At 40.4% G+C, this 27471-nt stretch overlaps 1 protein-coding gene across 16 annotated transcripts in view; it reads left to right on the plus strand.

The window, feature by feature from the left end:
* DST (dystonin) overlaps window positions 1–27471 on the plus strand; it is a 488128-nt gene that overhangs the window by 458021 nt on the left and 2636 nt on the right. For 6 of the 16 annotated variants that reach the window (XM_082637982.1, XM_082637991.1, XM_082637993.1 and 3 more), the window contains 16 exons: window positions 1351–1520; window positions 3049–3208; window positions 5567–5761; window positions 6270–6398; window positions 11359–11502; window positions 12163–12351; window positions 13469–13595; window positions 15547–15710; window positions 16711–16873; window positions 18207–18361; window positions 18533–18607; window positions 19515–19532; window positions 22299–22416; window positions 23317–23388; window positions 24322–24521; window positions 24934–25044. In XM_082637982.1, coding sequence (XP_082494108.1) covers window positions 1351–1520; window positions 3049–3208; window positions 5567–5761; window positions 6270–6398; window positions 11359–11502; window positions 12163–12351; window positions 13469–13595; window positions 15547–15710; window positions 16711–16873; window positions 18207–18361; window positions 18533–18607; window positions 19515–19532; window positions 22299–22416; window positions 23317–23388; window positions 24322–24521; window positions 24934–25044 — 2190 coding nt within the window. The remainder of the gene's footprint in view (window positions 1–1350; window positions 1521–3048; window positions 3209–5566; window positions 5762–6269; window positions 6399–11358; window positions 11503–12162; window positions 12352–13468; window positions 13596–15546; window positions 15711–16710; window positions 16874–18206; window positions 18362–18532; window positions 18608–19514; window positions 19533–22298; window positions 22417–23316; window positions 23389–24321; window positions 24522–24933; window positions 25045–27471) is intronic. The other 10 variants (XM_082637996.1, XM_082637987.1, XM_082637990.1 and 7 more) reach the window with 4 other exon arrangements.

Below are 27471 nucleotides of genomic sequence, written 5' to 3' on the forward strand. Positions count from 1 at the left end.
ATAAGAAAATCTATGTCAATACCATGATTCTAAAGCTAGCGTTCTGTTTCGAAAAACATGAAAAAAATAATAATTACAGAAGACAGACTACAGAAATAGTGACATATTGTGATGGGATTTATTGCCAAAAAATTCCCAGATGTAGTTGCCTCCTATTATAAAAGATATATATAGTGTGGGATTAGTGAAACACTTCAAGTGTGTAACATTTTTAAGGCAATACAATTTATTAGGTAATTGTAACCTCGAGGTTATTTTGGGAGATTACATTTGCATAGCATTTTACTGCCTGGGGTGATTCTAATGTGCTACCAGGATTGAGAATCTCCATGTTTGTGTTTCCTTGATATTTTATGAGCTTTTAAGCTGCCCATGAAGTTGACCTTTTTTCTTCTCATCACTGAGATTATGTATTCAATAGCAGTTGTCTTACTCTTTCTATTAAATATTTACAAATACCCACAAAATGCAAGATGATAATAAGGGTCCTACAGAGATAATACCCCTGCTCTATGAAAGCTTATAACTGAGTTATATAGGAAGATTCGAATTCATCCCTCCCCCACATGCATATATACACACACAAACATGAAGGGTTCACTAACACTGTAAAAGCTGAAAAATACAGGTGTCATATTAGCCATGTAGCTGTTTGGCAGTGGAAAGTCATCTATAGACCTTTGCAGACTTGGGTAGGGCATTGTGGATGTGAGGAGGAGGGACGTGGACTCCCCATGTATGCCTAGAATGAGTGGGTCCAAACAGAACCAGAGCTATGGTTCTTTTCCCCTTATCCTGGCTCACAGATAAAATACATGTAACATTACAGTGAGAATCCAAAATGTGTGACAGAAAATCTTTTTGACAATAAAAAACAACTGTAGTAAATTTACACATTACTGGGTCATTCTGTGTCCAGACTGGACCCATACTTACTCATAGAGTATGAGCTACATTTTCCTCTCTGGACTCGTGGGTCTCTCAGTAGTTTATTAGCAATTCCACTTTACCATAACTATTTATACTGTTTGTAGTTTATGTCTACAAGAGATTCAGGATTTGTTTTGCTTTGAAATTGTTTTTTTTGATACTAGTAGGTGCTCTTAATAATAATAGGTGCTTGATAATAGTCGGTGCTTGGCTTCTGCAAGAAGTTAATCCTTCCATTTGAAAGTTTAAAAGTTCTTCTCTACCCTGGTGTGTTCCCTGTTGAGCACACACTACACCATGTGACTTGATGATGGCTAATGTCTCCATTTATTTAAGAGGGATGCCTCTTTCACTGTCTCTTACCTATTTGTGTATCAGTCCCAAGTAGAAATACATGCTGCTCTCTTGTTGGATATACAGGAGTTTCAGAAATCCCTCGGAGCCAAGCATTCTGTCTACGACACCACCAACAGGACTGGGCGCTCTCTGAAGGAGAAGACCTCCCTGGCTGATGACAACCTGAAGCTGGACGACATGCTGAGTGAGCTCAGAGACAAGTGGGACACGATCTGTGGGAAGTCGGTGGAGAGGTGAGATGCGCCTGACACCCGCTCACTCACCTTGCTGGACCCCTGGCAGCTGTCATGGTCCTGGCACTCTGCAGGCAGGGTTTGGAACCTTGAATACACACCTCCTTTGCCTGGAGAATGTCTGCTCATCCTTGACACCCCACGCACACAGTGCCTCCCCCGAAAGGCTTTGCTGTTCAGTATTATTTACGTTTAACTGCTCGGTTCATTCAAAAATGACATCCTTCTCCAAGCCTCCCGCATCTCGCATGCAACTACAGCACCTGCCTTTGGACTGGTCCCCAGGTCTGCCATGGTCCTCCTCAGTCCCGTTTCCACATCACCAGCAGGCCTGTCTTCTTAAAGTATAAGTGGGATCTTGTCACCCCCCAACCCCTCTTCATACCCTTTAGGGACTAACTCTTGGGTGTGGATTAGGATACAGGCCCCGTCACTGTGGCGAGCAGGGTCCTACCAGTCTGACCCCACCCACCCCTTCCCAGTCTCCTTCCTCCTCATTACACTTCAACCATGAAGACCCAAAAAGTTAAAAAAATTTTAAAGTAGCTAAGAAAGTTAAAATGGTATTTGAAGAGTTCACATATCTTATACATGTTTCCAAAATTTTCATTGATCCTTAGTCTTATTACTTTTGTCAGTATCCAGATTGAATAGAATATCATATTCCATTCTAGGGAACTTCATAATAAGTTTTTTAGTGTTAGTTGTTTTTTTTGTTTTTTTATTTTTTTGTTTTTGTGGTACACGGGCCTCTCACTGTTGTGGCCTCTCCCGTTGCGGGGCACAGGCTCCAGACGCGCAGGCTCAGCGGCCATGGCTCATGGGCCTAGCCACTCCACGGCACGTGGGATCTTCCTGGACCAGGGCACGAACCCGTGTCCCCTGCATCGGCAAGCGGACTCTCAACCACTGCACCACCAGGGAAGCCCTAGTGTTAGTTTTTCAGAATCAGTAAAATCTTCTCTCAGAAGGTTACATACTTTTTACAGTGTCCTATAAATGATTTCACAACAATTTATATGACATTCTTGAAAAGACAGAAAGTCACAGTGATGAACAGATCCATGAGTGGCAGGTGTCTGCGTGGAGGCAGACTGTGACCAGGAAAAGCCAGCCTGAGGGAGTTCTGGGGTTGATAGACTGTTCTGGGTCTTGACTGTGGTGATGTTACATGAACATATACAAGTTTTAAAATCCATAGAACTGTACACCCCAAAGGTCAAACTTACTGCATGATACTTTAAAACACAATTTAATTGAAAAGGCATATTTTTATGAAGAAACTAAAGGGCCCGTGAGGTGATGATGAGGGAATTTTCCTGGAACAGGTGCCATGGATTTAAGCAATGAAAGGAAAATTGGAGAGAAGTTTGTTATTTTCTAAGGAAAGCAGAGAAACAGCAGTGAGTCCCAGTATACTGCTTTTCCTCTTGAGGTCTGCTAGCCTTCGTGGATGTTTTTTAGATGTTTGGATATAGAGGGCAGCTTTTTTGTTGCTCAGATTGATTTTTTCCATTTTTTCCCCTAGACAAAACAAATTGGAGGAAGCCCTCTTATTTTCTGGGCAATTCACAGACGCCCTGCAGGCCCTCATTGACTGGCTGTACAGGGTTGAGCCCCAGCTGGCTGAGGACCAGCCTGTCCACGGAGACATCGATCTAGTGATGAATCTGATCGATAATCACAAGGTATTGTTATCTGGGACATTTTATTTTATCTGGCTTGATTATTCTGAATGTAGAGGGAACTGTAACCACTTAATTTAGCTTTATAAAAATCTACAGAGTATCTATCATACTACGTAATAGTCTTTAATACTGAAATATGTGACATTTGAGGAGAACAAGAAAGCCAACTTTAAAAGTGATGCAGGAAAATTACTTCAGTATCAGTGAAATACTTTGGTTTTAAATTTCCCTATCTGAAACCTTGCTAGAACTTGAAAAGTGATTTCACTGTCTGGCACTTTAAAACGTGTTTCAAGAATGTTTTAGTATCTTTTGTTATTCATTTAAGTAATTATGTGATATAATTTAAAATCGTTCGTTCAGTGACCTGGAACTAGGTCATTGCTGAAGTGCTGGATGTGTGACATGATCTGTGGGGGTCATGATCAGCTGCTTCTCTTTTTTTCAAAAACGGTTTTAACCTTGCCCCTTGACCTGTAGCAGTTTAAGAGGCAACAGCGTATGCCATTAGGGGTTCGGTTATTACTTCAAGAAAATTGGTTTCCTTGCCGTCTCCTGATATGTATGTCAATCTGTTGTACAAATCAAAGGTGGTATTTGAGACGTCCCAGAGATATACTGAGTGTAAGGTCCTAAATTATGATCAAATACTGTTACAACTTAAAGAACCTTGAAAACAGCATGAGGCCCAGTACTAATGTAGGATGGTTGGCTTTATATATACAATTTTCTTACAGCACTACACTTGAATTCATGTCATATTCCTCTCTATAATTTTTCAGTTCAGAAAACTTATTTCATTTTTAAATGTTCTCCCTGGTTATGCTATTTTGATCTTACCTGTTCTTTTTAAAATAATTGGTCCTTTTGCATATTTATTTCCCCTTTTCTCATTCCATTATCTCATTATACCCATAGAAGAGAGTTTGTTATGTTTGAACATTAACAGAAAATAAGAGAATAGGTGAAGAACATTGATCTGGCCTACAAACATTTTAAAAACTTTAAATTATGTTGCTTTGCCTATACTGAAACAAATGTTTTGTGCATGATTAATACAAACTTTTCCATCCCCTGGCACTCCTTCAATGACTGATGAATAATGTAATGTTACTTTGTACATAAATGCCATTTTTAGAAGCTCACTGTCTAAATATTTACCCCCCTAGGCACTTGGCTAGTTTTTTATATACTAAAGGTCAACAAGAATGAATTAATCATTCCGCATTAGTAGTACAATTGGAAGCCCCAATAAGAAGTTTAAGTACACAAAGTACATTGGAAAGCCTACTCGGAACCGTGGGACTAGTCCTGTCACAAAAGGGAGAGTTAGACGCTGTACCTTGTATCTGTGTGTTTGTTCGTGTGTGTGTGTGTGTGTGTGTGTGTGTGTGTGTGTGTTTATCTCTCTGCGGGCACACCTCATTTAACACTATCAGTGAAATCAGCAAAGAACTCATCACACTGTTTCTGGATTATTTTTGACAGTCTCACTTTTATGAATGATCCGAATATCAGAATAGAAACTCATGGATAGAGTCAAAAGGATAAAATGTGCTTGGTAATATTCATTTGTGGTGATTTCTAAGAAAAATAAGCTGATTTTAGTTTATATATGAAGTTGGTTATTTGAAAGATCTGGTTGCAGACAGACTCTTGGGTCAGAAATGGATTTAGTCTGGGACCAAAAGAAGCCACTTTAACCCTTGGCACATCAGAGTTCATCAAAATTGGGCGGGAGAGAAAAATAAAAAGCTTTTCCTCCAAGGTGACAGATTAAGGAGTCAAGCCTCTAAAATTTGACGTTATGGGTTAGTGCCCAGGATGCTGTGAAAGCTACAACAAAGTGTTGTTAGAGGAAAAGAAACAGGATGTGCCAGCCCTGCTCTTGTCTCCAAGGGCTGCTTAGTTACCGGTCAGTCTCTTAGGTGTGTTTGCTGATGGAGAGCAGTGTGGTGGCCAGCACACACTGGGCGCACACAGTAATGATTCCAGAGGGATTGGGACACCCTCACAAAGTATCACAGAAAAGAAGTTGATGCATTTTTGCATGGGATTGAAATAAAGAAGGGCGACCACCATTATTTAAATCCAACATGTCATTTAAAAAACAACATTCACTCAGGAAAACATTACAAGATTGAGGAGCAAATTGATACAAGCCTAGACTTGATGGTGCCCTCACAGGAGCGGTGTGTCTTGTCTTATTTTCTGCAGATTCTGCGGAAAACGTGGGTCATTAAACTGTAGGTCTTGGAGAGCCATACATGATGTTATGTGCACATACATATTTCATATAGTATGTCTTACTGTTCGGGCTTTGTAATTTAAAATTAATTTTTTTAAATTTGGTCTTAGGTCTTCCAGAAGGAGCTGGGGAAGAGGACCAGCAGCGTGCAGGCCCTGAAGCGCTCGGCCCGGGAGCTCATAGAGGGCAGCCAGGATGACTCCTCCTGGGTCAGGGTCCAGATGCAGGAGCTGAGCACACGCTGGGAGACGGTGTGTGCACTCTCCGTATCCAAGCAGACCCGCCTAGAAGCAGCTCTGCGCCAGGTAAAGCCCTGGGGTTACAGCTGCTGGGTGTGCTGACAAAGGTCCTGCACCCCTAACAGGAACTGCTGTCCTGAAGGACCACAGGGCTCCCGTGTCTCGGCCAGGATAGTCATGGGGAGGAAGTTCTTAGAGCATCATTGCCTGGGTCCGCTCCCCACCCAACGCCTCCCCAAAGAATTTAAATGACTCAACAGAGGGAGGCTTTCTAATCTTCCCATAAAAGTGCTGTTTGAGTCTTTTTTTCAGCTAGAATGTATAATGGGCCGCCATTCATCTCACATCAGATTGTTAAAATGGTGAATTATTCTTCATATAGGCCTTTTTGACGGATTAGATGTTTTCTTACATTTGTAAAATGCAGCACCATGTATCTTTATCTTTTTAACGGGAATAATGGATATAATGAATCAGTTTAAATTTAAGACTTTTTTTTTCCATTGAGAGGAAGACTCGACTCTACTAACAGGCATGTTTGGGAATCTTTTTTGGGGCGCATGTGAACCGTTAGGCAGAGGAGTTTCACTCGGTGGTCCATGCCCTCCTGGAGTGGCTAGCAGAAGCGGAGCAGACCCTTCGTTTCCATGGCGTTCTCCCAGATGATGAGGATGCCCTTCGGACTCTCATTGATCAGCATAAAGTGAGTTACATAAACGCTCAGTAAAAATAAGTGAGAAAGCCAAACAAAGTAGAGAAAATGGACTCATGATTGCAAATACCAACTGCATGAATATCTTCCTTCCTGAGAAGTAGTGAAAGATCTGGTATGTTTGAGAATTTATCTGTATCCTCCTTCCTTACATAGGTGTGTCCTCGTGCAACTATGCACATGTATGTGTGGCTTTTTTTTTTTAATGTCTTCTTTATAGAAGGTGGTTATTTTAAAACTAGTCACTCTGAAGGAACCCTCCTAAACTGTTGGTGGGAATGTAAGTTGGTGCAGCCACTGTGGAGAACAGTATGGAGGTTCCTCAGAAAACTAAAAATAGAGCTGCCATATGATCCAAGCAGTCCCACTCCTGAGCATATATCCAGACAAAACTATAATATACTTCAATTAAAAAAATAAAATAAAATAAAACTAGTCACTCTGTTTTCCTATCTCCAGGAAGCACATTTTTCTAGGGAGCTCTTTGGCTCCTGAGCAAAACTGGTCAATTTTGTTGCACTTAGATGTGCATTTCAAAGATGAAACTTCCTTACTGAGCAGTATGACATTTATAAAATTATAGCCATTAGAATTGTCAATTAATGATTTTTACCTTTGTAAGCAAGACAAGCAAGTAGTTTAATAACTGGTCTTCAAATTTTATTTTTAAACCTCTGCCAATTCTGTTTTTAATCAAGAGCTGCTTTAAATTCTTTTAAGAAGTAACCCATTTATAAATTGTAAATAAAAAATGGATTATGTAAGTAGATATACTATTAAATAATTAACCAAGTAAAAATCTGGCCGTTGAATTTTCAGGTCAAAATTTTTCCTGTGACGATGCATAGGACTAGTAAAACCCTTAAGAGAGTGGTCCAGAGAGTTCTTAACAGATAATTTTTTTAACCTTTGACTCTAAAAGTCAGGAGTTAGCAATGCTAATATTCAGTGTAGTATTTTTTCCGCCTGGGGTGTAGTGTTCTGAAAATTACGTATCTTGAGGGTTTTTTTCTATTCTTTTTTTTTTTAAGTATAGTTGATTTACAATGTTGTGTTAATTTCTGCTGCACAGCAAAGTGATTCAGTTGTACACATATAAACATTCTTTTTTTAAATATTCTTTTCTATTATGGTTTATCATAGGATATTGAATATAGTTGTCTGTGCATTACAGTAGGACCTTGTTGCTTATCCATTCTATATATAAAAGCTTACATCTGCTAATCCCAGCCTCCCACTCCATCCCTCACCCAATGCACTCCCTCTTGGCAACCACAAGTCTGTTCTCTATGTCCATGAGTCTGTTTCTGTTTTGTAGATCACTTATATCACATGATATAAGTGATATCATGTGGTATTTGTCTTTCTCTTTATGACTTATTTCACTTAGTGTGATAATCTCTAGTTGTATCGTGTTGCTGCACATGGCATTATTTCATACTTTTTATGGCTGAGTAGTATTCCATTGTATAAAGGTACCACCTCTTCTTTATCCATTCATCTGTCAGTGGACACTTAGGTTGTTTACATGTCTTGGCTATTGTGAACAGTCCTGCTATGAACATAGGGGTGCATGTATCTTTTTGAATTATAGTTTTGTCTGGATACATGCCCAGGAGTGGGATTGCTGGATCATGTGGTAGCTCTATTTTTAGTTTTCTGAGGAACCTCCACACTGTTCTCCATAGTGGCTGCACCAACTTACATTCCCGCCAACAGTGTAGGAGGGTTCCCTTTTCTCTACACCCTCTCCAGCATTTGTAGACTTTTTAATGATGGCCACTCTAACCGGTGTGAGGTGGTATCTCGTAGTTTTGATTTGCATTTCTCTCATAATTAGTGATGTTGAGCATCTTTTCATGTGCCTGTTGACTTCAGTGTATTTAGTATTGATGTCAAAATTTCCTATAAATGGTAAAGGATCTTTTTAGTACCACTGAATAACCTGGTGTTTCAAGGTCAAGTTGGAAATACATAATTCCAGTGTAGCATGGATGACATCATCTGTGGTGACTTCTTATGTTAATTATGATGCTCTCTCAATGATGGGCTGCTTACGCTATAGCAATGAAATATTGCCTTGTTGTTAATAAAAGGGATGCAGGCTTGTATAACATTATCTGGAGGAAGGAAATGCTGTATACACTTTTTCAAGTTGAAGCTGGCCTGTAAGAACAGGAAAATTACATCACATTTACTGTGCATTTTTGATTCAGTTAAAATTTTTGAAAATCTAGTTTATGTTACCATAGGCTGACCATCAGCTGCTTTGGGTTCCACTGACATACTAGGGTTTGGGTGTCAAGAGTGTCCCCTGAAGCCCAGGGTGCATATATGCCCTACAGAACCGAGGCTACCTGTGGTATCACCACCCTCACAGCAGGGCCAGGAAACCCCCAGAAACATCAGGAGGCAGGCATCCCAGAAGGGGTAGTGGTTTCAAGAACAGATTATCTTTAAACATTTTAAATTAGCATACAATTGCATGCAATTTTTTTTTTTTTTTTTTTTGCCGTTCGCGGGCCCCTCACTGCTGTGGCCTCTCCCGGTGCGGAGCACAGGCTCTGGACGCGCAGGCTCAACGGCCATGGCTCACGGGCCCAGCCACTCCGCGGCATGTGGTATCTTCCCGGACCGGGGCACGAACCCATGTCCCCTGCATCGGCAGGCGGACTCTCAACCACTGCGCCACCAGGGAAGCCCCAATTGCATGCAATTTTATAAAGTGCTTCTCTGTAATAATATTTTGCAGTGATATTGTTCATTCTGCTTCATTTCTTTTGCTTCCCTTCACACATTCTCACCAATAGAAGAAAAACAGAATATTTAATTTCTTAGACTAGAGCCCTCTCAGTATAATCCAACTTCTAAAATTGGCTAATTTTTCCATGTGAGCACAAACCACTGAGGCGACACTCAGACTGGCCTGGAGGAGCCCGGGGTGCTGTTGGGAGTTGGTACCCAGTCCACGGTGTTTCCAGTGGGAGCTGGGCGCCCAGTGTGGGAGTGATTAAAAGTACATGATTGGATCAGCTCTCCTCTGGAAAAGCACAGCCGTTCTTAACCTTCTGGTTTTCTCTTCCTAGTAAAGTTTGTTTCCTTTCACTTAAAAGGGGTCTGTTTTGGGGAAAATTAAAATATTTTTTAAGTAGGTCATGAATTTAAAAAGTAGGTCATCAAAGTCTGTGAGTCTGTTTCTGTTTTGTAAATAACTTCATTTGCTTATGGTTACCAAGGGGGAAAGGTGGGGAGAGGGGTAAGTTAGGAGTTTGGGAGTAACATATACACAGTACTATATATAATACAGGTAACCAACAAGGACCTACTGTAGTGTATAGCACAGGGAACTCTGCTCTACTCAGTGTTCTGTAATAACCTATATGGGAAAAGAACCTAATCTGAAAAAGAATGGGTATATGTATATGTATAACTGAGTCACTTTGCTGTACACCTGAAACTAACACAACATTGTAAATCAACTATACTCCAATATGAAATAAAAATTAAATTAATACATAAATAAAAATAAAAAGTAGGTCATGTTAGCAGAGTAATTGAACCTGGACTCCCCAACAGTAAAAATGTGGAAATAAAGGTTTAAAAACATTTATTCACTCACAAAGGTACAAAATTTTTTTTTTTTTTTTTTTTTTTGCGGTACGCGGGCCTCTCACTGCTGTGGCCTCTCCCATTGCGGAGGACAGGCTCCGGACGCGCAGGCTCACAGGCCATGGCTCACAGGCCCAGCCGCTCCGCGGCATGTGGGATCTTCCCGGACCGGGGCACGAACCCGTGTCCCCTGCATCGGCAGGTGGACTCTCAACCACTGCACCACCAGGGCAGCCCAAGACACAGTCTTTTGATCTTGTGGACCTTAACAATCTAGTAGCTGTGCATATAAACGAAAGATTTTATTAGAGCGAAATGCCAGGGTAGGAGGCCTATGACAGCTGCTTCAGAGGTTTAGAAACAAAAGGTCACTAGATGTGAACACCTATACTTTCTGACCCCCTGGTTATACGGCGTGGGTAACACAAGTGCCATCCATCCCATGGCACCCTTGTCAGGTGTGGAAGGAATCCCTCTTAGTGTGGGGTCCAGGTAGATTGGAGGGGTCAGTGGATGTTTGAAAGTCAGTGCAGGGTTTGGGAAGCATGTGCCCCACAAGCATGTGCCCAAATGCCTCACATTTTGGGGGGCAAAAGTCCTCATTTTTTTAGCCCCGCTTTCAGAGTTCTGTGATCCATGAATCTATGGGTACAATTCTGATGGTAGAAAGTAAAGTATGTGAGACATTTATAAAAAGGTTGATTTGACAGCCTTCCAAAGCCTGTTGAGGTGTATTCATCCTTCCAGGGCTGAGAGTGGCTCTTTTTACTGCCCTTTAAGGGACATTTTCCCCAGAGGCTGGCTGCTGTCAGGCCCACTTGCTCCAGACTCACCCGACTCCTTCCCCACTGGACACTGGACCTTCTCTCCCACCACCCAGGCCTTTCTAGTTCCCTGCCAGTCTGCTGTCTTCCTTGGCACTTTTTGGATACACATTCCTATCATTCCTGATACGGTTAATGCTACTTTAAATACTAACCTCCTCGTCTTATTTGCTAGAACATTTTTTTTTTTTGCAATCCATATTGTTTCTATCGCTGGCTTAGTATCTGTCCCAATTCTTGCCTCTACGAATCTAATTATAATATATTCAAATTTAGGAGAGTGTCTTTTTGTATTTTGTAAAGCATGAGATAGTACCCTGTACTTGGATCTTGAGATAGTGTGAGAAGGTACTTTATCCGATTACTGTCCCTTCTCCTCCCTTAATTCCTCACTCGGTGGATGATTTCCAGCTGTGAATAAACCGATGTAAGTTCTTGCTTACTGGTTTAGCTCTGACAGTCCAGTGGACGTTGCTGGCCTTTTAGTTTCAGCCCGTGCGTCTTTGTTTATGCTGTAGGAATTCATGAAGAGACTGGAAGAAAAGCGCGCTGCCCTCAACAAAGCCACCAGCATGGGAGACACCATCCTGGCCATCTGCCACCCAGACTCCATCACCACCATCAAGCACTGGATAACCATCATCCGGGCCAGATTCGAGGAGGTTCGTGCATCTCAGTCCATCTTTAGAGCAGCTGGAGCTTTGAGAGTCAGGGGAGGGGGCGTGGAAACTCAGGCAATTAATGACGCATTTATGGCTGTGGGAACCTAAGGGCTCATGTTCTTCACAAGACCATTCTTCTGTGTGTTACCTGTCTCTGCCACCCACTTTTCTTTAAAAAGTTACAAGCATTCTGCAGCTATGTCCCTGAAACTATTTGGTTCACTGTAGGACTTTCTGTCCACTTCCAGATTACGTGTGTTGAATAGGTTTTTCAGAGCCGCCTATGCTTGTGGAATGAATTGCACACACAAGTGAACTCATTCTGTATTTAAGATCTTAGCTATTTTTATTTCCACTCTGTGCTACACGGAGTGAGCATATGTGGTTCTTCAGGGAATGCGTGTTTGAACTTAAATTAGCAGGCAAAGGGAAGCCTGGGTGATTGACGTACATCTACTTCTGAGGGTGACAACCATCACAAAGGGCTCCTGGGTCCTCCACAAGCTGGGTCTTGATACCACTGATGGGATCTAGAAAGACCAGAGGGTTATGGGTCTAGCCTGGGATGATCCTAATTTACATTTAAATATGGTGTACGTTACATCAGTTACATTATTCACTGAGATGGAAGAAATTCAGAGCAGTTGTTTTCTCCATCAGGTACTGGCCTGGGCGAAGCAGCACCAGCAGAGACTAGCCAGTGCCCTGGCAGGACTCATCGCCAAGCAGGAGTTGCTGGAAGCCCTGCTGGCCTGGTTGCAGTGGGCTGAAACCACACTGAGCGACAGGGATAAAGAGGTCATCCCGCAGGAGATTGAAGAGGTGAAAGCCCTCATTGCCGAACACCAGGTAAATAGATGTCATCCTAACCTGCCTTCTCAGACACTGTCTTTGCTTCACACTGTACTGCTCGGAAGACTGCTCTGTGCTCCTTAGCTGCACTTCCTCAGACACACTCCTCGACTCCTCTGCCGGGTTTCTGCTGCCGCTGCTGCCCTGGAGCTTCTCTCTGGAGAGCCACTTCGTTTTGCTGGTGTCTCCTGCCCTGTGTGACCTTCCCATGCTCCTCCTTTTCGGCCCCATCCATGGAGCTGTGCTCGCATCTCAGATGGGCTCCCCCCCGTCCCTGTGCTGTGCAGCTGCTTCCCACTATTGCTATCGTATTTTAATAGAAGTATAAGATATCGATGCCTTTGATGGCCCTGAAGTGTCTCTGTCATCCGAGGTATTAAAGTGATCAGTATTCTCCAGTGTGACAGACATTCCAGAAATGTGTTTCTTCACTTCTCACTTTTTTCTGCCTTCTCCTTTTCCCATCACTTTTCACCAGGCTCTGCCTTTGCCACAGATTCCAGATACAGGGACACCTGGTCAACCATGATAATAAGTCCAAGGAGATGAGATAAATGGCAACATAGTCAAACCTTTTAAATGTAAACTTGAACCTGAATGACTTTGACCCTCCTTGGTAGAGCAGATTTATTGATAGGGATATTTTAAATGTATCCACATTTATGTGGATGCTTTATGTCACTGTATATCAAAGCCATCTTAAGTATTTCAGATATGTAGGTGAGATGTGTCACAGGAAAGCCCTAGAGACACCCCAGCTAACTCATTCCTTTGTAGACAAATGCTCACTTTAAGATTCTTCAGGGAGAGCTTGGAAGCTTGGTCCTGGCTGGTGCACAGACAGGTTGTGTTCCTCATACAGCTGCTCCCCCTGTGGTCTTCAAATAAAACGAATTGCTTTTGTAACACTGTAGTTACTTATCACCTATTAACATTTTGTAGTCTGTAAATGCTGTATTATGATGGTTAGATTTTTTTACCCTAGATAAAACATGTTTTATTCTTTTTTCAGAAATCATAGTATGGTCCTTTTATCTTTTTGTTTTTAGTTCATTTCTATAGATGGTTTTCTCTGATATACTTGTATCTAGTTGACATCATTTCTTTCTTTCAGACCTTCATGGAGGAAATGACCAGAAAACAACCTGACGTGGACAAAGTCACCAAGACCTACAAGAGGAGAGTGGCGGACCCCTCCTTACATTCCCACATTCCGGTCTTGGATAAGGGGCGAGCAGGAAGTAAGCAGTGGCTAATTTCTTTAACATGAGGATGGTTAAGCAAGGAAGTTAGTTTCCTTTTATTTTGAGTTATGGTTTGATATTTTGGAGCCATAGGTGATTCTACACGAGCTCTCAATCATAAAAGGTTTTCTTTCTTTCTTTTTTTTTTTTTAATTTATTTATCTTTGGCTGTGTTGGGTCTTTGTTGCTGCGTGCGGGCTTTCTCTAGTTGTGGTGAGCGGGGGCCACTCTTCGTTGTGGTGTGTGGGCTTCTCATTGTGGTGGCCTCTCTTGTGGAGCGTGGGCTCTAGGTGTGCGGGCTTCAGTAGTTGTGGCACACGGGCTTAGTAGTTGTGGTGCATGGGCTTAGTTGTTCCACGGCATGTGGGATCTTCCTGGACCAGGGCTCGAACCCGTGTCCCCTGCATTGGCAGGTGGATTCTTAACCACTGTGCCACCAGGGAAGTCCCATAAAAGGTTTTCTTGAAAGAATATGTGGGCTAAGTATTATAGCAACTTATTTAAAAATAAAGGAAGGGATAAATCCAGGTCTCTATATGTAACTTTATTTGCTCGAAGTGTATCTTTCAGATTAGCCAGAAGAAATCAGGAATAACTTTCAACAAGAACAGAAGTCATCACCCCCTTTGACTCATTCTGCTTCTGTTATATAAATAACCTTAAAGTGGAATGGAACAGGAATGACCATGACCTGGATAAAGTTCATGACCTAACTGTTCACTAATGACCAGCAATCTGATAGATTTTCCTCAGGTTCATTTGACTTGAGGCTCTATTTACTGACTTCTCAGGCTGTCTTGACCCAGCGAAGTGACATTAAATACAATAATAGCTAGCTCAGATAAGATTTAGAAGCAGCACAATTTATACCAGGCAGTTTATATATTTCTGAATGTGCCTTACTAAAGAAAAGTGGTTTTGGATCTGTCATAGTCGTGTCTTGCACAAGGAGGCAGGGTAACAAGGTTGTTAGGGACTCTGGACACAGACTGCCTGGCTGTCCCTACCCCTCAGCATCTGGGAAACGCAACCTTGGACATGTTACTTAAACCCCCTCTGAGCCTCAATTTCCTCATCTGTGGAAGGGGAGAATTATAACCTCATTAGACTATGGTGAAGACTTAATGAGCTCATGTATGAAGTGCTTAGCATACTTCCTGGAATACTGTTAAATGCTCAATAAATATTAGCTATTGATATTTTTATGTAGCTCCGTGGGAGTTAGGAATTCTGGGCAAATCTCAGCTTGGATGCTAACTTCCTATGAAAGCTTAGGCCAGTGATTTATTTTTCTAGGTCACATTGAACGATTTAGTTAGATGAGGAAACTGCAGTGAGATAATTGCTCTGTGAAGTTATAGAAACTTGTGAATAATAGAAAGAGGGAGGAAACTTCAGGAAGGCAGTAAATTAGGATATGAGATGATGCACAGGAAACACAATCTCAGTGGAAAATGGACCTGGAAGAAGGCTAGGACCATAATCACACACTTCCGTACTTGATTGGGAATTTGTCGGGTATCTTGGTCCGACGCTGGCGAGCCGCCCAGTGCCTCCTGCCCTCCTCTCAGCTGGGTTTGCCCAAACTGATTCACATACACTGCAGTGCCCTGGCAGTAGCAAAGAGGAGGATCACAGGATGCTTTTTTGTCATTGAAGTGGCGCGGATTTTAGACTGGAAAATGTTTGAAGCATCAATGTATTGAGAGAACTTTCCAGTATTTCAGGGCTCTTGTCAAGAATATTTCTCTGCTGTCTCTGAACGACCCTTGTTAAGTAAAACACATTTGATCCTGGTATCGTGCATCACCTAAATTGGGGTGTTTCTACACGTCATAGCTAGTAATGAAGTTGATTTAGTCTGAACAAGGAACAGTAAAGGTCAAGCCTTAACGTATTTCAAAACCCCGAAGACTTTGCCATCCTAACTCAAGTTATGTTTGAACAGGAAAACGCTTCCCAGCATCAAGCTTCTATCCCTCTGGATCACAGACACAAATCGAAACCAAGAATCCCAGGGTCAACTTACTGGTGAGCAAGTGGCAACAAGTCTGGCTGCTCGCCTTGGAAAGAAGGAGGAAGCTTAATGATGCCCTGGACAGACTGGAGGAGGTGAGAAAACTCATACAGTGGGTACCATATTGTCATCTGCCCTCATTCACCGGAACGCATTGCCAAGATCTAGATTTTTTTCAACGTTTCTGATAATAGATAAGAAAACTCTTGATGTCTGAGTGCTTATTTTACTTCTAAAATTAAAGCCACAGGTATGAATGTTTTTATGGGGGGGTAAACCCTGATATATGGGCCTTGGATTTAGGGAATCAAAGTCAAAAACAGGTATGTTGTAACATAATCAGGAGCTGACTCCTTCGGAAAAGATCTGGCTTGATGTATGTTTGCTGACAGCATCATCTGGCAACTATAATCATTTATAATGCAGATCATTTAATCATATATACTCTGTGATCTGAGGTGTAGGGTGTCAGATTCTAGAATTGGTAAATTTTTAGAAGGTGAGGAGTTAGGAGCTGCTGGTGGCAGAGACGTGAGGGGTAAGGTAGGTAAACTCGGTCTTGTTCAGCTGGGCCTGCTCCCTGGGGCACAGAGCTCCTGTCACCTTGGGCCACACCACCTTTGTGAGTTCGGCATTATCAGAAATTTTCAGTGTGACTTTTTGAGGAGTTTTGTTTCCTCTATTTGTAAAGAAAAAACAGTGACAGTAACAGAATAAACTTTAGAGAAAAAATGTTCAAGTCCCCTTTGCAAGATGATACCTTTCCTGGAGGGAATGATCTGTGTGTTATCTAAAAGATCATTAAAAACGTTTTTCATATTGTATAAGATAATAGTTTCTATTATTTAGAGGATCGTTATAAATAACATTATTCATATTGTATAAGGTAATTTTGGTTATCTAGAGGATCATTGAAAACGTCATTCATATTGTATAAGATATAATTTTGGCTATCTAGTGGATCATTTAAAACATTATTCATATTATATAATTTTGGTTATCTAGAGGATCATTCGAAATAACGTTATTCATATTGTGTAAGATATAATTTGAGCACAGCAGTAACTCAGGCAAAATGCCTTTTACCCTCTTCAGCTAAGGGAATTTGCCAACTTTGATTTCGATGTCTGGCGCAAAAAGTACATGCGATGGATGAATCACAAGAAATCTCGAGTGATGGACTTCTTCAGGAGGATCGATAAAGATCAGGATGGGAAAATAACCCGACAAGAATTTATTGACGGGATTCTTTCCTCAAGTAAGTCCCAAGAGAGGTGGCCATAACAGATGTAATTTTTAAAGAAAATAAGCGCAGTTTAAAATTGTGGCGCCAGTAAACCTGTGTTACTAATAAAGCATCACCTTTAAACTTGGTTGTGAAGTCCTTGCCCTCAAAAACAAAAACACAAAAAAAACTGTCCTTAGTTAAAATTTATGGCTTTGAAGTCAGGCACACTTACTAATTGTGTCACCACAGATAAACTCCTTTTCTCCACTGGAGCTGTGTCCCTATTTAGTGTAATCAGGTTAATAATACTTAATTCTTAGATTGTGTTGCCTGGCATAAAATGGGAAATCAATAAATGCAAGTCAGTCTCTCCCTTTTTCATTTTAGTTCACATTCTGATCTAACATTGTCATTAGTAGGAAATTAGAAGGCTATAAAAATTCTTAAGGTATGTGCCCCCTTCTTGTTTGATAGATTATTTTGATCACATGTATGTGATTTCTCTGGCAGACGTTACTAGAAGCACTCTTAAAGTAAATTTCATGTAAATTATTCCTTAAGTAAAGTGGTACTTGAACCATATGAAATTTGCTAATATTAAACAGTTTTTAGCCTAGAAAAACAGCCATTTCATAAGATTCATCCTAATAGTAGTTAAAGGTAAATTTAGGCCACATATGTAGTGGTTGTGCTTGTGTGATGTAAATCAGATTTTTGTTTTTGTTTTTTTTAAGGATTGTAGTATACTTGATCATCCTAATCATTTAACTGGCCACACTACAATTAAAATGTGCGATCGAGAATGTCTTACAGCAGAATTAACAAGTTAATGTTACTTACTTTTTCTTTAAGGCGTAAATCTTTTTGTAAAATGTTATTGTAAGTAGCAGCTCTTACCAACTTTCATTGCGACCAGAGTATGACTTATACTGAGAATATCTTAATTATCACTCATATGTGGAATCTAAACCCAAAGTGAAACTCACAGAGATAGTAGAAAAATAATTGCCAGGGGCTGGGAAGTGGAGGAAATAGGGAGAGGCTGGTACAAGGGTACAGATTTTCAGCAATAAAATGAATAAGGTCTGAGTATCTAATGTACAACATGGTGACTGTGGTTGATAACACCATGTTGTATAATTGGAATTAGCTGAGGGAGTAAAACTAATTCTCACCCAAAAAAACCCCGAAGAGTAAAAGATAAATATGTGAGGTGATGGATGTGTTAATTAACTAGATGGGGGGAATCCCTCCACAATGTATACATGTATCAAATTATTACGATTACACTTTAAATATCTTACAGTTTTATCTGTCAGTTATTCCTCAATAGCACTACTTACCATTGTTTTGAAAATCTTAGAGTTCCCGACCAGTCGTTTGGAGATGAGTGCGGTTGCAGACATCTTTGACAGAGACGGCGATGGATACATCGACTACTATGAATTTGTAGCTGCCCTTCACCCAAATAAAGACGCATACAAACCTATCACTGATGCTGACAAAATTGAAGATGAGGTACTCGTTACCTTTCCACCGGGTAGAACAAGCACCGTGTGTTCTGCCCAGATACCGTGTACAATTCATGCAGTTGTTTTACTTCCATGTTTAGTTGTTGCGTACAGATTTTAAGGATGCCATGATGTAATATTCATGTGAAAGTGACTGTTTCATCATTGCTTCTGGCAGGTGACAAGGCAGGTAGCTAAGTGCAAATGTGCGAAACGATTCCAAGTTGAACAGATTGGAGATAACAAATACAGGGTAAGTTTTCAGAATAGCTGTGTCGTTCTTTCAAAGGATAAAAATTAAAAACTTGGTCTGCATTGTTTCCCAGGAATGCCAGTTATTTATTATTTTTACCTTCTATCAAATATAATGGTATATGAAATTCCAACTTTCGTCATTTTTAATCATATAAAGATAGCTTGCATTTTGTATATTAGGACATATCTCTGACCAGTATTATACATCCATTCAAGGAGAAAAATATTCACAGAAAAATACATCTCATATATTTAGGTTGCTTCGAATTACTTTATATTTTATTGTGATTAGAGGTAAGTTGTCATATTTTCAGTAACAAAGCTTTTCCAAGCCAGGAAATGAAGTTAAAATGTTTACTCATTTTTGTAAATGTGAAAAAGAGGTAGCGTTTTCCACTGATGCAGAAATTTAAAAAAATTTAAATCTCAGTAACTCAGTTCACCTTCTTTAAAACAATTACTTGAAGACCCTTGTGACTTTGTCACTCTTTCTCTATCTTTTTTCTCTTTTTTTGGAACATCTCTTATTTGTAGTAGCTAGATAGGAAATGTGCAGAGTTTCCCTCCTACAGTATATTACTTATAAATGAAACATTATTCATTTTGCTTTTATATTTCCACATTGAAAAATATTCATCTACATATTTGAATTTTTAACTTAAATTTGAAACCCAAAGGCTTTCACAAAAATTTGCAAAGAAAAATTTCTGATTATTTGGTTTGAAGCTGAGAAAAATGGGTGCCTGCACATCTCTAAACTAGATACTATATCCAGAAACCCAAAGTGTGAGCGTGTGTGTGTGTGTGTGTGTGTGTGTGTGTGTGTGTGTGTGTGTGTTCTAGTCATATAGAAAGTTTCCTGTTGAACTAATTATGTCTTTCTTCCATTTTTCATTTTTTATCAGTTCTTCCTGGGAAATCAGGTATAAACCAGTGGAATGTATTCTCAAGTTCCCAATAATTTTTTTTAACTTTAATTCATAGTCATTAAAGCTTGCCCTGGCCAATCTTTCCCATGCTGTCCCCCTAGCTACTACATTGTTGGTTGGCGTGGTGTTTCTGTATACGCTATAAGTGTCCTTGATCCAGGACTCCTTTTTGCCTTGTGTCTCAAATGAGGAGATTACCTTTAAGCAAACCAGATAATCAACTGTAGCTGGGCTGGGTACAGTGTTACAAATGCAATTTTCAGTTCCTGTCTTTAATAATACTATTTTCATCTATCATATACAAGTATTCATTGCAACACAAAGTTGATTGTCCACACATCTCTGTGTGGCCTCGTTGGTGTTTGGCCATTGAAGCTGTATGCTCTGGTATAAGGTAGCTAGCGAAGGGCCAGCATCCAGCCAGTGACCTGGGAAAACAGCGCGGGGGAGAGGTCACCATGGCACTCGGCCACGGTGATGTGATCTCTCCAAAGCAGCTGTTGTCCCTGTGCCCTAATTCATTGATTTAGGGCTTAGCATCCTGAGTAGAAACTTTAACTCTGGAGGTTTTAAATGATGTCATTCCTTTTGAGGAAATGTTTCTCTTATAACTTACACGAAATCTTAGTCATACTTCATGCCATTTTGACCTCACATTTAAGTCAAGATAAATTGTCCAGGGCACTGCATCATGATCAGAATTTTAGAACTGAAGACAAGAGAAATCAGATTTTGATTTAAACAAGGAGAGTTTTTTACTGTGTGCTTTTGGAAAGAACCATGCTATTTATAGTACCTGACCATATCCTATTAGCTGGTATTCTGCCCCTCAGTTTCTAAGCCATATTACAAACATCTTAAGCTTCAAATTACCTATTCTCCCCATTTATTGCAAGCAAATAATTTTTTCAAATAAAAATTTTCAGTTATTTTGAATAGATGTTTTGAAAACTTCCATTAGTTTCCATAAAAAGTTACTTCTCCGTTCTTGTTATTTTCTGAGTTAGTAATTGGGATAGCATCTTTTGTTTATGGAAAGGATGAAATATTTCAAAAGGTTTAATTCACAGCACAAAGAACAACATTAGAGTCTCTCTTTTTTTTTTTTTTGGTCTCACAGTTTAGCTGTTGAGAAAATTACGGAAATTCTAAAGACAATGGCAGTTGTCAGAGAATGCCTTCTCAAAATAAAATTTTAAATCATTCGTGTTTATCATAATGGAAATAATTGAAATATCTCTATAAAATATGTTTATATTCTTTATATGATGATATAAATAAATATTTATATCCTTAAAACTTGTTTTGAACATAGTCTTGGAACAAAAGCGTATCCTCTAATTATCTGGTTCCTTAAGGGTAATTTTCTTTAAATCCCCTCCTTTCCCTTTGCTTATTAGCAGCACCAAATTTTTTCTAACAAAATAAATATGCATTTTGATTTTTAAACTTTAATTTACATTTCTAGAGCAGGTTCAACTACAGGAAAGTTGAAGTCTCAAGGCTTTAAAACCATTTTAGAAAAAGTGATGTGAAAAGGTTTGATGTAAACGCCTGAGTCCCACTGGTGCATTTTACATGCTTTCCAGGTCCTTTCTGAGTTTCAGGGTCTGGAATGGTTGGCTTTGGCCTAGTGTTCTCTTCCTGAAACTCAGTGTTAAAATTTATGAAAAACAGCAAATTGTTTCTACTCCACGTTTTCTGTTTATCCATCATGAGTCCAGAAAAGTAGTCACAATTGTATGTTACCTGCCTTAAAAAGAAGCTAGTTATGTCTACTTGGCTGCTCATTTTGCTATAGTATCCACCAGGTTGGCAACCATGAAATTCAGTCTGGTGGTTTTTATAAGTTGGACACGAGCTTATTAGAAATGATTTAAAAGTATAAAATCATTTCTCATGGGCTTTCATAATAAATAAACCTTATGATCAGAAACTACCTGTAGTCTAGACGTTTATTCAAGATCTGCAGAATCTGTAGTGTATATGATTGGAGATCCACTGAAAGGGCAAGAAAAAGACAAGTGCTTCTCAGTGTCAGCAGTTTTCGTATATAGAGCTTTAAAGAAAAGCCTTTTAGATTTGAAAGCTGTATCATTCCTAATGTGTCAGTGACTGTTCTAATATTACAGTAATCTAAAAATGGCACATGAATCCAGCCTTTAACAAATTAGCCTACCAGATCATTAGTGATGCAGAAGTTTTATTTAACTGTGAAATTTTTATTAGTCATGATCATTTACTACTTTATCTCTCTAAGTCAGGACTGTTTAGAGAAAACAGAATGAATTTATAAAGATTTCTCCCACGGATTTCAGTGGAAAACAGTTTCAGGTGTAAGAGGAAGTTTTCATGAAGAATAATCAGAGTTTATTAAATTTTCTTTAGAATCATCTTACCTCCTGGAAGCCCTGAGCGAGTGGGCCAGTGCTTATTTTCATGGCTGTGTTTAATCTCTAGAAACATTTTCCATTACTGCCTTACTAATGTTGTTTCCGTCATAAGAGAGAAAAATCATTTTTAGAAGAAAGCTTCAATATTACATGTGATAACCTTTGTGATCTTTTTCCACACTATTTCCTTTGGGCTAAATCAGCATGCAGCCGTCTAACGCAGATCATGATAAACCCCTTTCTCTGAGATTTTACTAATCGCTGCGAACTAAACAAGAAGTTAGAGTTGGTTGCTTACGCAGATCGCACCTCATCCTTTGAGATTTCCTCTTGACAATTAGAGGGTCTTCTTTCTTCCTCTTCCCAGTTTGGAGACTCCCAGCAACTCCGGCTTGTCCGAATCCTGCGAAGTACTGTGATGGTTCGTGTTGGAGGTGGATGGATGGCCCTGGATGAGTTCTTAGTGAAAAATGATCCTTGCAGGGGTAAGGAGATACTTATGTCAAGATAATAACACCACGAAAGTATATCGATCTTGTATTATTTTCCAGCATCAAAAACACAGTGGGGCTAATTTTGGTCATTTATTACAATAAGGAATGTTTCACATTGGTCTGTCAGCCTGAAGTTCCCAAAGAACTCGTGGCAACCATGTAAACCGTGTTCCTCTCATCATTTTTTTTTTTTACGTCTCCTGGATAACTAGGAGACTGGGAGGCAGGAAACACTAGAATAGATTTGCCTTTATGAGGCGTTCCCATCTGCAAGTTTCAAAATGAGCAATTCTACCAACCAGGGGAGGGATTTCCTCTGTCGTTAAGTAGCAAACTAAGGGGAAAGAAAATTGAGCGACGAAGATTGAAGATACCGTACAGTAAAAGTTTAAAAGCGGAAGTTTTTGTGAAATTAGGGGGAGGCGAGGAAAGCAGTATTGAAATTTTTTTTTAAATAATGAACCGCTAATTTGACTCTGAATTTTGAAGTTACGGATTAGAGCCTCAACAATATGCACACATAATATACCATAGCTCTCAGGTATCTGGGAGTGCGTTCCCAGCAACCAGTCAGCAGGCCTTCCTTCTATATTTTGGAAATAATGCAGCTGAAGGTAATGCAGCTCCATTTACGAAACAAAAATTGAGAACGCAGAGTGTTCTGTGGAGTAGCCTAGGAAAGTTAGCTCAGCTGGGGCGAAGTCTTCCAAATATATTTTTCATCCTGAGTCAGACCTTTGAGTGTTTGCCTTCCCAGTGCCACTTTTCTCCTAAATTGTGCGCTAAAGGCCCGATCTGAGCAATCCTTGCATAATCAACTACTGTACTTTGTTTCTTCTCCTGCTAACAGTTTTCTTGAATGTGATTGGTATCCTGTGTCATTTCTTCTAGTTCATCATCATGGGAGTAAAATGTTACGTTCGGAATCAAACTCTTCAATTACTACTACTCAGCCTACTATAGGTTGGCGACCCCTCTCTTTGCCTCTCCCCTCTGACCTCTCCTCTTTCCTACTTTGACATTCTTGCTTTAATCGTTTTGTTTTAAAATAACACGCTTCATCCATCGCGTATGGCTTAACTCACATCCAGCTGAGCTGGTGCTTCCAAATTGAAATTCTGGACTTTAAACACGCTTCGGGTGTTGCAAATGTAGGGGTTGTGTAAGTGATCAAACACAGGCTAACACCCTGCACACGGGGTTCTGGCAGCGCCTTCTCCGAGTGCACGTGTGTTGGTGTGAGTGGTTGCATCACGGATGACCTCACGGATCCTGGGGTCTGCTGTTTGTTATTTTGCATGCTGTAAAACCAAGTTTTTAAGGCATAAAATAAAAATACCAGCTGCCTCATTGAAAGCGCAAAACCTGAAAGTTTCTGTGTCGTCATCATGATTAACAGCCCATCTCTCATTCTGTGTAATTGTCCAATTAATCCCAATGGTGAAAGACTGGCAATTTCCTGACCTCAGTAGTACATGCAAAAGACACAGTCCCCGCCTCCCTGGCTTGTCCCCCTCAGGGTGGGGATGGCATAGTGAAACCCTGCAGGCAACAGTAGTGGGTGGATTAACAATATTTGAGCATGAGCTTGTCATTTTCATGCTGACTCTCTCTTTAATAGTGGTTACTCTTGGCTGGTGTCTAGTGTTAGAATAAACACACTTTTATTTTTTTCTTTCCCCAACTGGCCTGTATCCGAAAGGAATGCATTGTAAAGGAATGCATTTGACTTTTTGTGATGCTGAGTTGGAGTTGGCATGGCAAAAAGGTGTTCTTGCAAACCTCCACGTGGTCTGTGGCGCCAGGTGGCAGTTTTTCCCTCCCCCCGCACTCAACTGAGCCCCTCTTTTTTTTTCCTTCCTTTCGTTTGTGTGCCTTGTGTGTTCCGTCATCCAGCTAAAGGAAGGACAAACATGGAGCTAAGGGAGAAGTTCATCTTGGCGGATGGAGCCAGTCAGGGAATGGCTGCTTTCCGGCCCCGGGGCCGGAGATCGAGGCCCTCATCCCGGGGAGCCTCGCCCAACCGGTCCACATCCGTGTCCAGCCAGGCTGGCCAGGCGGCCTCCCCGCAGGTCCCTGCCACCAGCACACCCAAGGTAGGACTCGTTTCCTCTTCCTCTGCGCTCACTGTCTAGAGTATGCTTTTGAATGTTTGGGGGGGGTCCCTAGAATTTGTAGGACCAGCTTTTTCCAAATGTGTCCCTTCTCACAATATGGAAGATGAAGAATTTAAAATGTGTGTGTGTGTGTGTGTGCGCGCGCGCGCTTTTGCCCTGTGGCCCATATAGAGACAATCTATTTAGGGGCTTTGGTTACCTTTCAGATTGGTTTTTCTTTTTAAAGCTTCCTTCATGTTTTTGGTGTGTATGATTTGCCATCAGACCTTTTCTGTTTGTTTTTAATGATGATCATTCTTACTGTGAAATGAATGGCTGTGAATCTCTCTTTCCGTGGCTTTGTTTTTTTACCTGCCGTCCTTTACGTTTGATTTGCCATTGTTCCATACAGATTCTCCATCCTTTAACACGCAATTATGGTAAACCCTGGTTGACAAACAGCAAGGTGTCAACTCCTTGTAAACCAGCTGAGTGCTCAGACTTCCCCATGTCATCTCCAGAGGTATCGTAAGGCCCCAGATTCCAGCCTAACAGCCGCCTTTAACTGAAACGATCACCTACTAACACTGCTTCACCTCACCCTAAATGTACTTTTGATAATACGTCGTCTTTTTACAGACTTCTATATAATAAGTCTCAACCCTAGGAACATGAGAGTAAGGGGTGAACACAAAAGACAGTTTATAGCTCCTCGAAGGGTGTCAACCTAATCTAGTCACTTCTGCATGCTCTCAGCTTTTTTTGTTTTTTTGTTCTCTTTCTCATACTTAATTTTGCTTTTCTCCCCTGGGAGAGTGACATAACAGGAGATTATACCCAGACCTAAGTCAGGTTTCTTTTCAAGCTGATGGTATGCTTTTGCTTCTAGACATAATTTGGGCAAGAAATGCTGTAACCCTTTTTAGGTGAGCGTGAGAGGCAGTATCATTTGCAAGAGAATCACTTAAATTAAAAGAATGTGGACTGAGTGTTCTCTCTGGGCAAGGTCCTTCTGCCTGTCTGGTATGTTTATTTCTGCCCAAGAACACTGGGTAGATGAGACCCAAGCCTTTTAGTTATCAGTGCCAGGGGCTGGGGGCTTGGATAGGCAAAAAGTTATTGTCATTCTCAAAAGGTATGTATCTTTATTAGACTTAATGATTTTTTTCAGGACCCTCTCACTTTTTTAAACAACATGCTATATGGGGCTAAGATATTTAGGTGATATAAAATTTGCCGAGATTAACTTATATATCATTTATATTCAATTGGAAGTCAACCATACGTCTTTTAAAGAAAGCTCTCTGTAAAATGATAAACGTAGGCACCAAATAAATCACATATTTGATTAGAATCACAATAAGGAAGGGAGAAAAATCCCTAAAGAACTGTTACTGAAACCAAGGAGGTATTTCATATTAAAGGCAAGGACTCCTGGATAAAACTAATTTAGTACCTCTCAAAAGCCTATTGTGCTTTTCAAAACTCTTATCTGTTATGTAACCCTCACACTCATAATGAGAGGTAGGCAGAGAAAATGTCATTGCCCTCCTGACTCAGATTGAAATGATGGAAATGGAGATTGCGGATGGTGGTATAGAGTTGGGGCAGAAGCCCATTCCTCAACTCTTCCTCATCCCCCAGCCCCTCATTTCTCCCCTTTCCCTCAAGTGCGTGATGTTAGTATCCTATGTTATGTCTGAGGCGTCTGTCGCTTCTGATGGATCTGTTGTAGCCAAAACTGAGAGCAGCTGAAGGAACCTAAAGTGACATGTTTGCTTTAAATATTTAGAGCTGTGCTACTCTGTTAGTTCAAATTTTTGAAAAGTGGAAACCCCCCCAAATTTAAGTCTTATTATTTTGGCTAATACAAAGCTAGGTTTCATTTCAAATAGCCTCATGAGGCAAAGCAACAGTATCCTTCTATGGAAGGGTCTTTAACAGCACGGGGTAGGTTTGTGACTATAAAATCAGAAGATCAAGGCGTCTGAAAAGAATGCTCTTGGTCCTTCATGGTAATGAACTGTCATCTTGAGTGATATATTTCATCACCTGTGAGTCCTCACTCTCTCCTGGGTTGTTGAGAGTCTGAGTTAGGAATTTAACTGGGGCAGAGCTGTCAGGGTTCGGGCAAACTACTGCCCTCTTCAGGCCCTCCTCTTCCACAATTGTGAAAAAGTGAGTAGGTAAGTGTGAGGATTAATTGTGGTTAGACTTGTGAGAGTATTTTCAATGCTTAAGCATCTTTTTTTTTTTTGGCCGTGCTGAGTAGCATGCAGGATCTTAGTTCCCCCACCAGGGATCGAACCCCTGCCCCCTACCATGGGAGTGCAGACTCTTAACCACTGGACCACCAGGGAAGTCCCAAGTATTATATGTATACGAATTCTATATAAATTCTATACTTAAATGTATGTAGAGAATACATATGTAAATGAATTATGAATATCATTAATATTAATAAATTGAAACCCTGATAGATCCAAAGGTCTTACATATGCTTTATTATTAATCATTTAAAACTACTTAATAAAGGAAAATTAATTTTTCAAAAAGCATATGTAATTGTTTAGATCTGTTCCTCCAAACAGCTCCCTGACTGTGAGTTCATTGAGGAATATGATGTCTTTATACTTCTCAGATTTGTTGTTGGTTTTTGGTTTTTCTTAACTTTGGGAGAATTTCCAAAATGTTGTAGTGATCCAGAAAAAGTGAATGATTTCAGATTTAGAATAAAATGTCATAGTTTTGATTACTTTAGACATTCTCTGCAAACTCCTGTAAGAATTTTAAGAGAATCATCACCAAACATTGCCTAGGTATCTTGTAAGGACTGTAGACAGTGAAGGAGCCAAGAGAGGAAGTGACATCTTACCAAGTTATAGAATGTTGCTGTTTTTTCTTTTTGGCAGTTATGTTTGTTTAAATGGTGGCTGTCTAGGCATTCCTT

Source organism: Mesoplodon mirus, assembly GCF_964341445.2.
Source record: "Mesoplodon mirus genome assembly, chromosome: 12".
Classification (NCBI taxonomy): Eukaryota; Metazoa; Chordata; class Mammalia; order Artiodactyla; family Ziphiidae; genus Mesoplodon; species Mesoplodon mirus.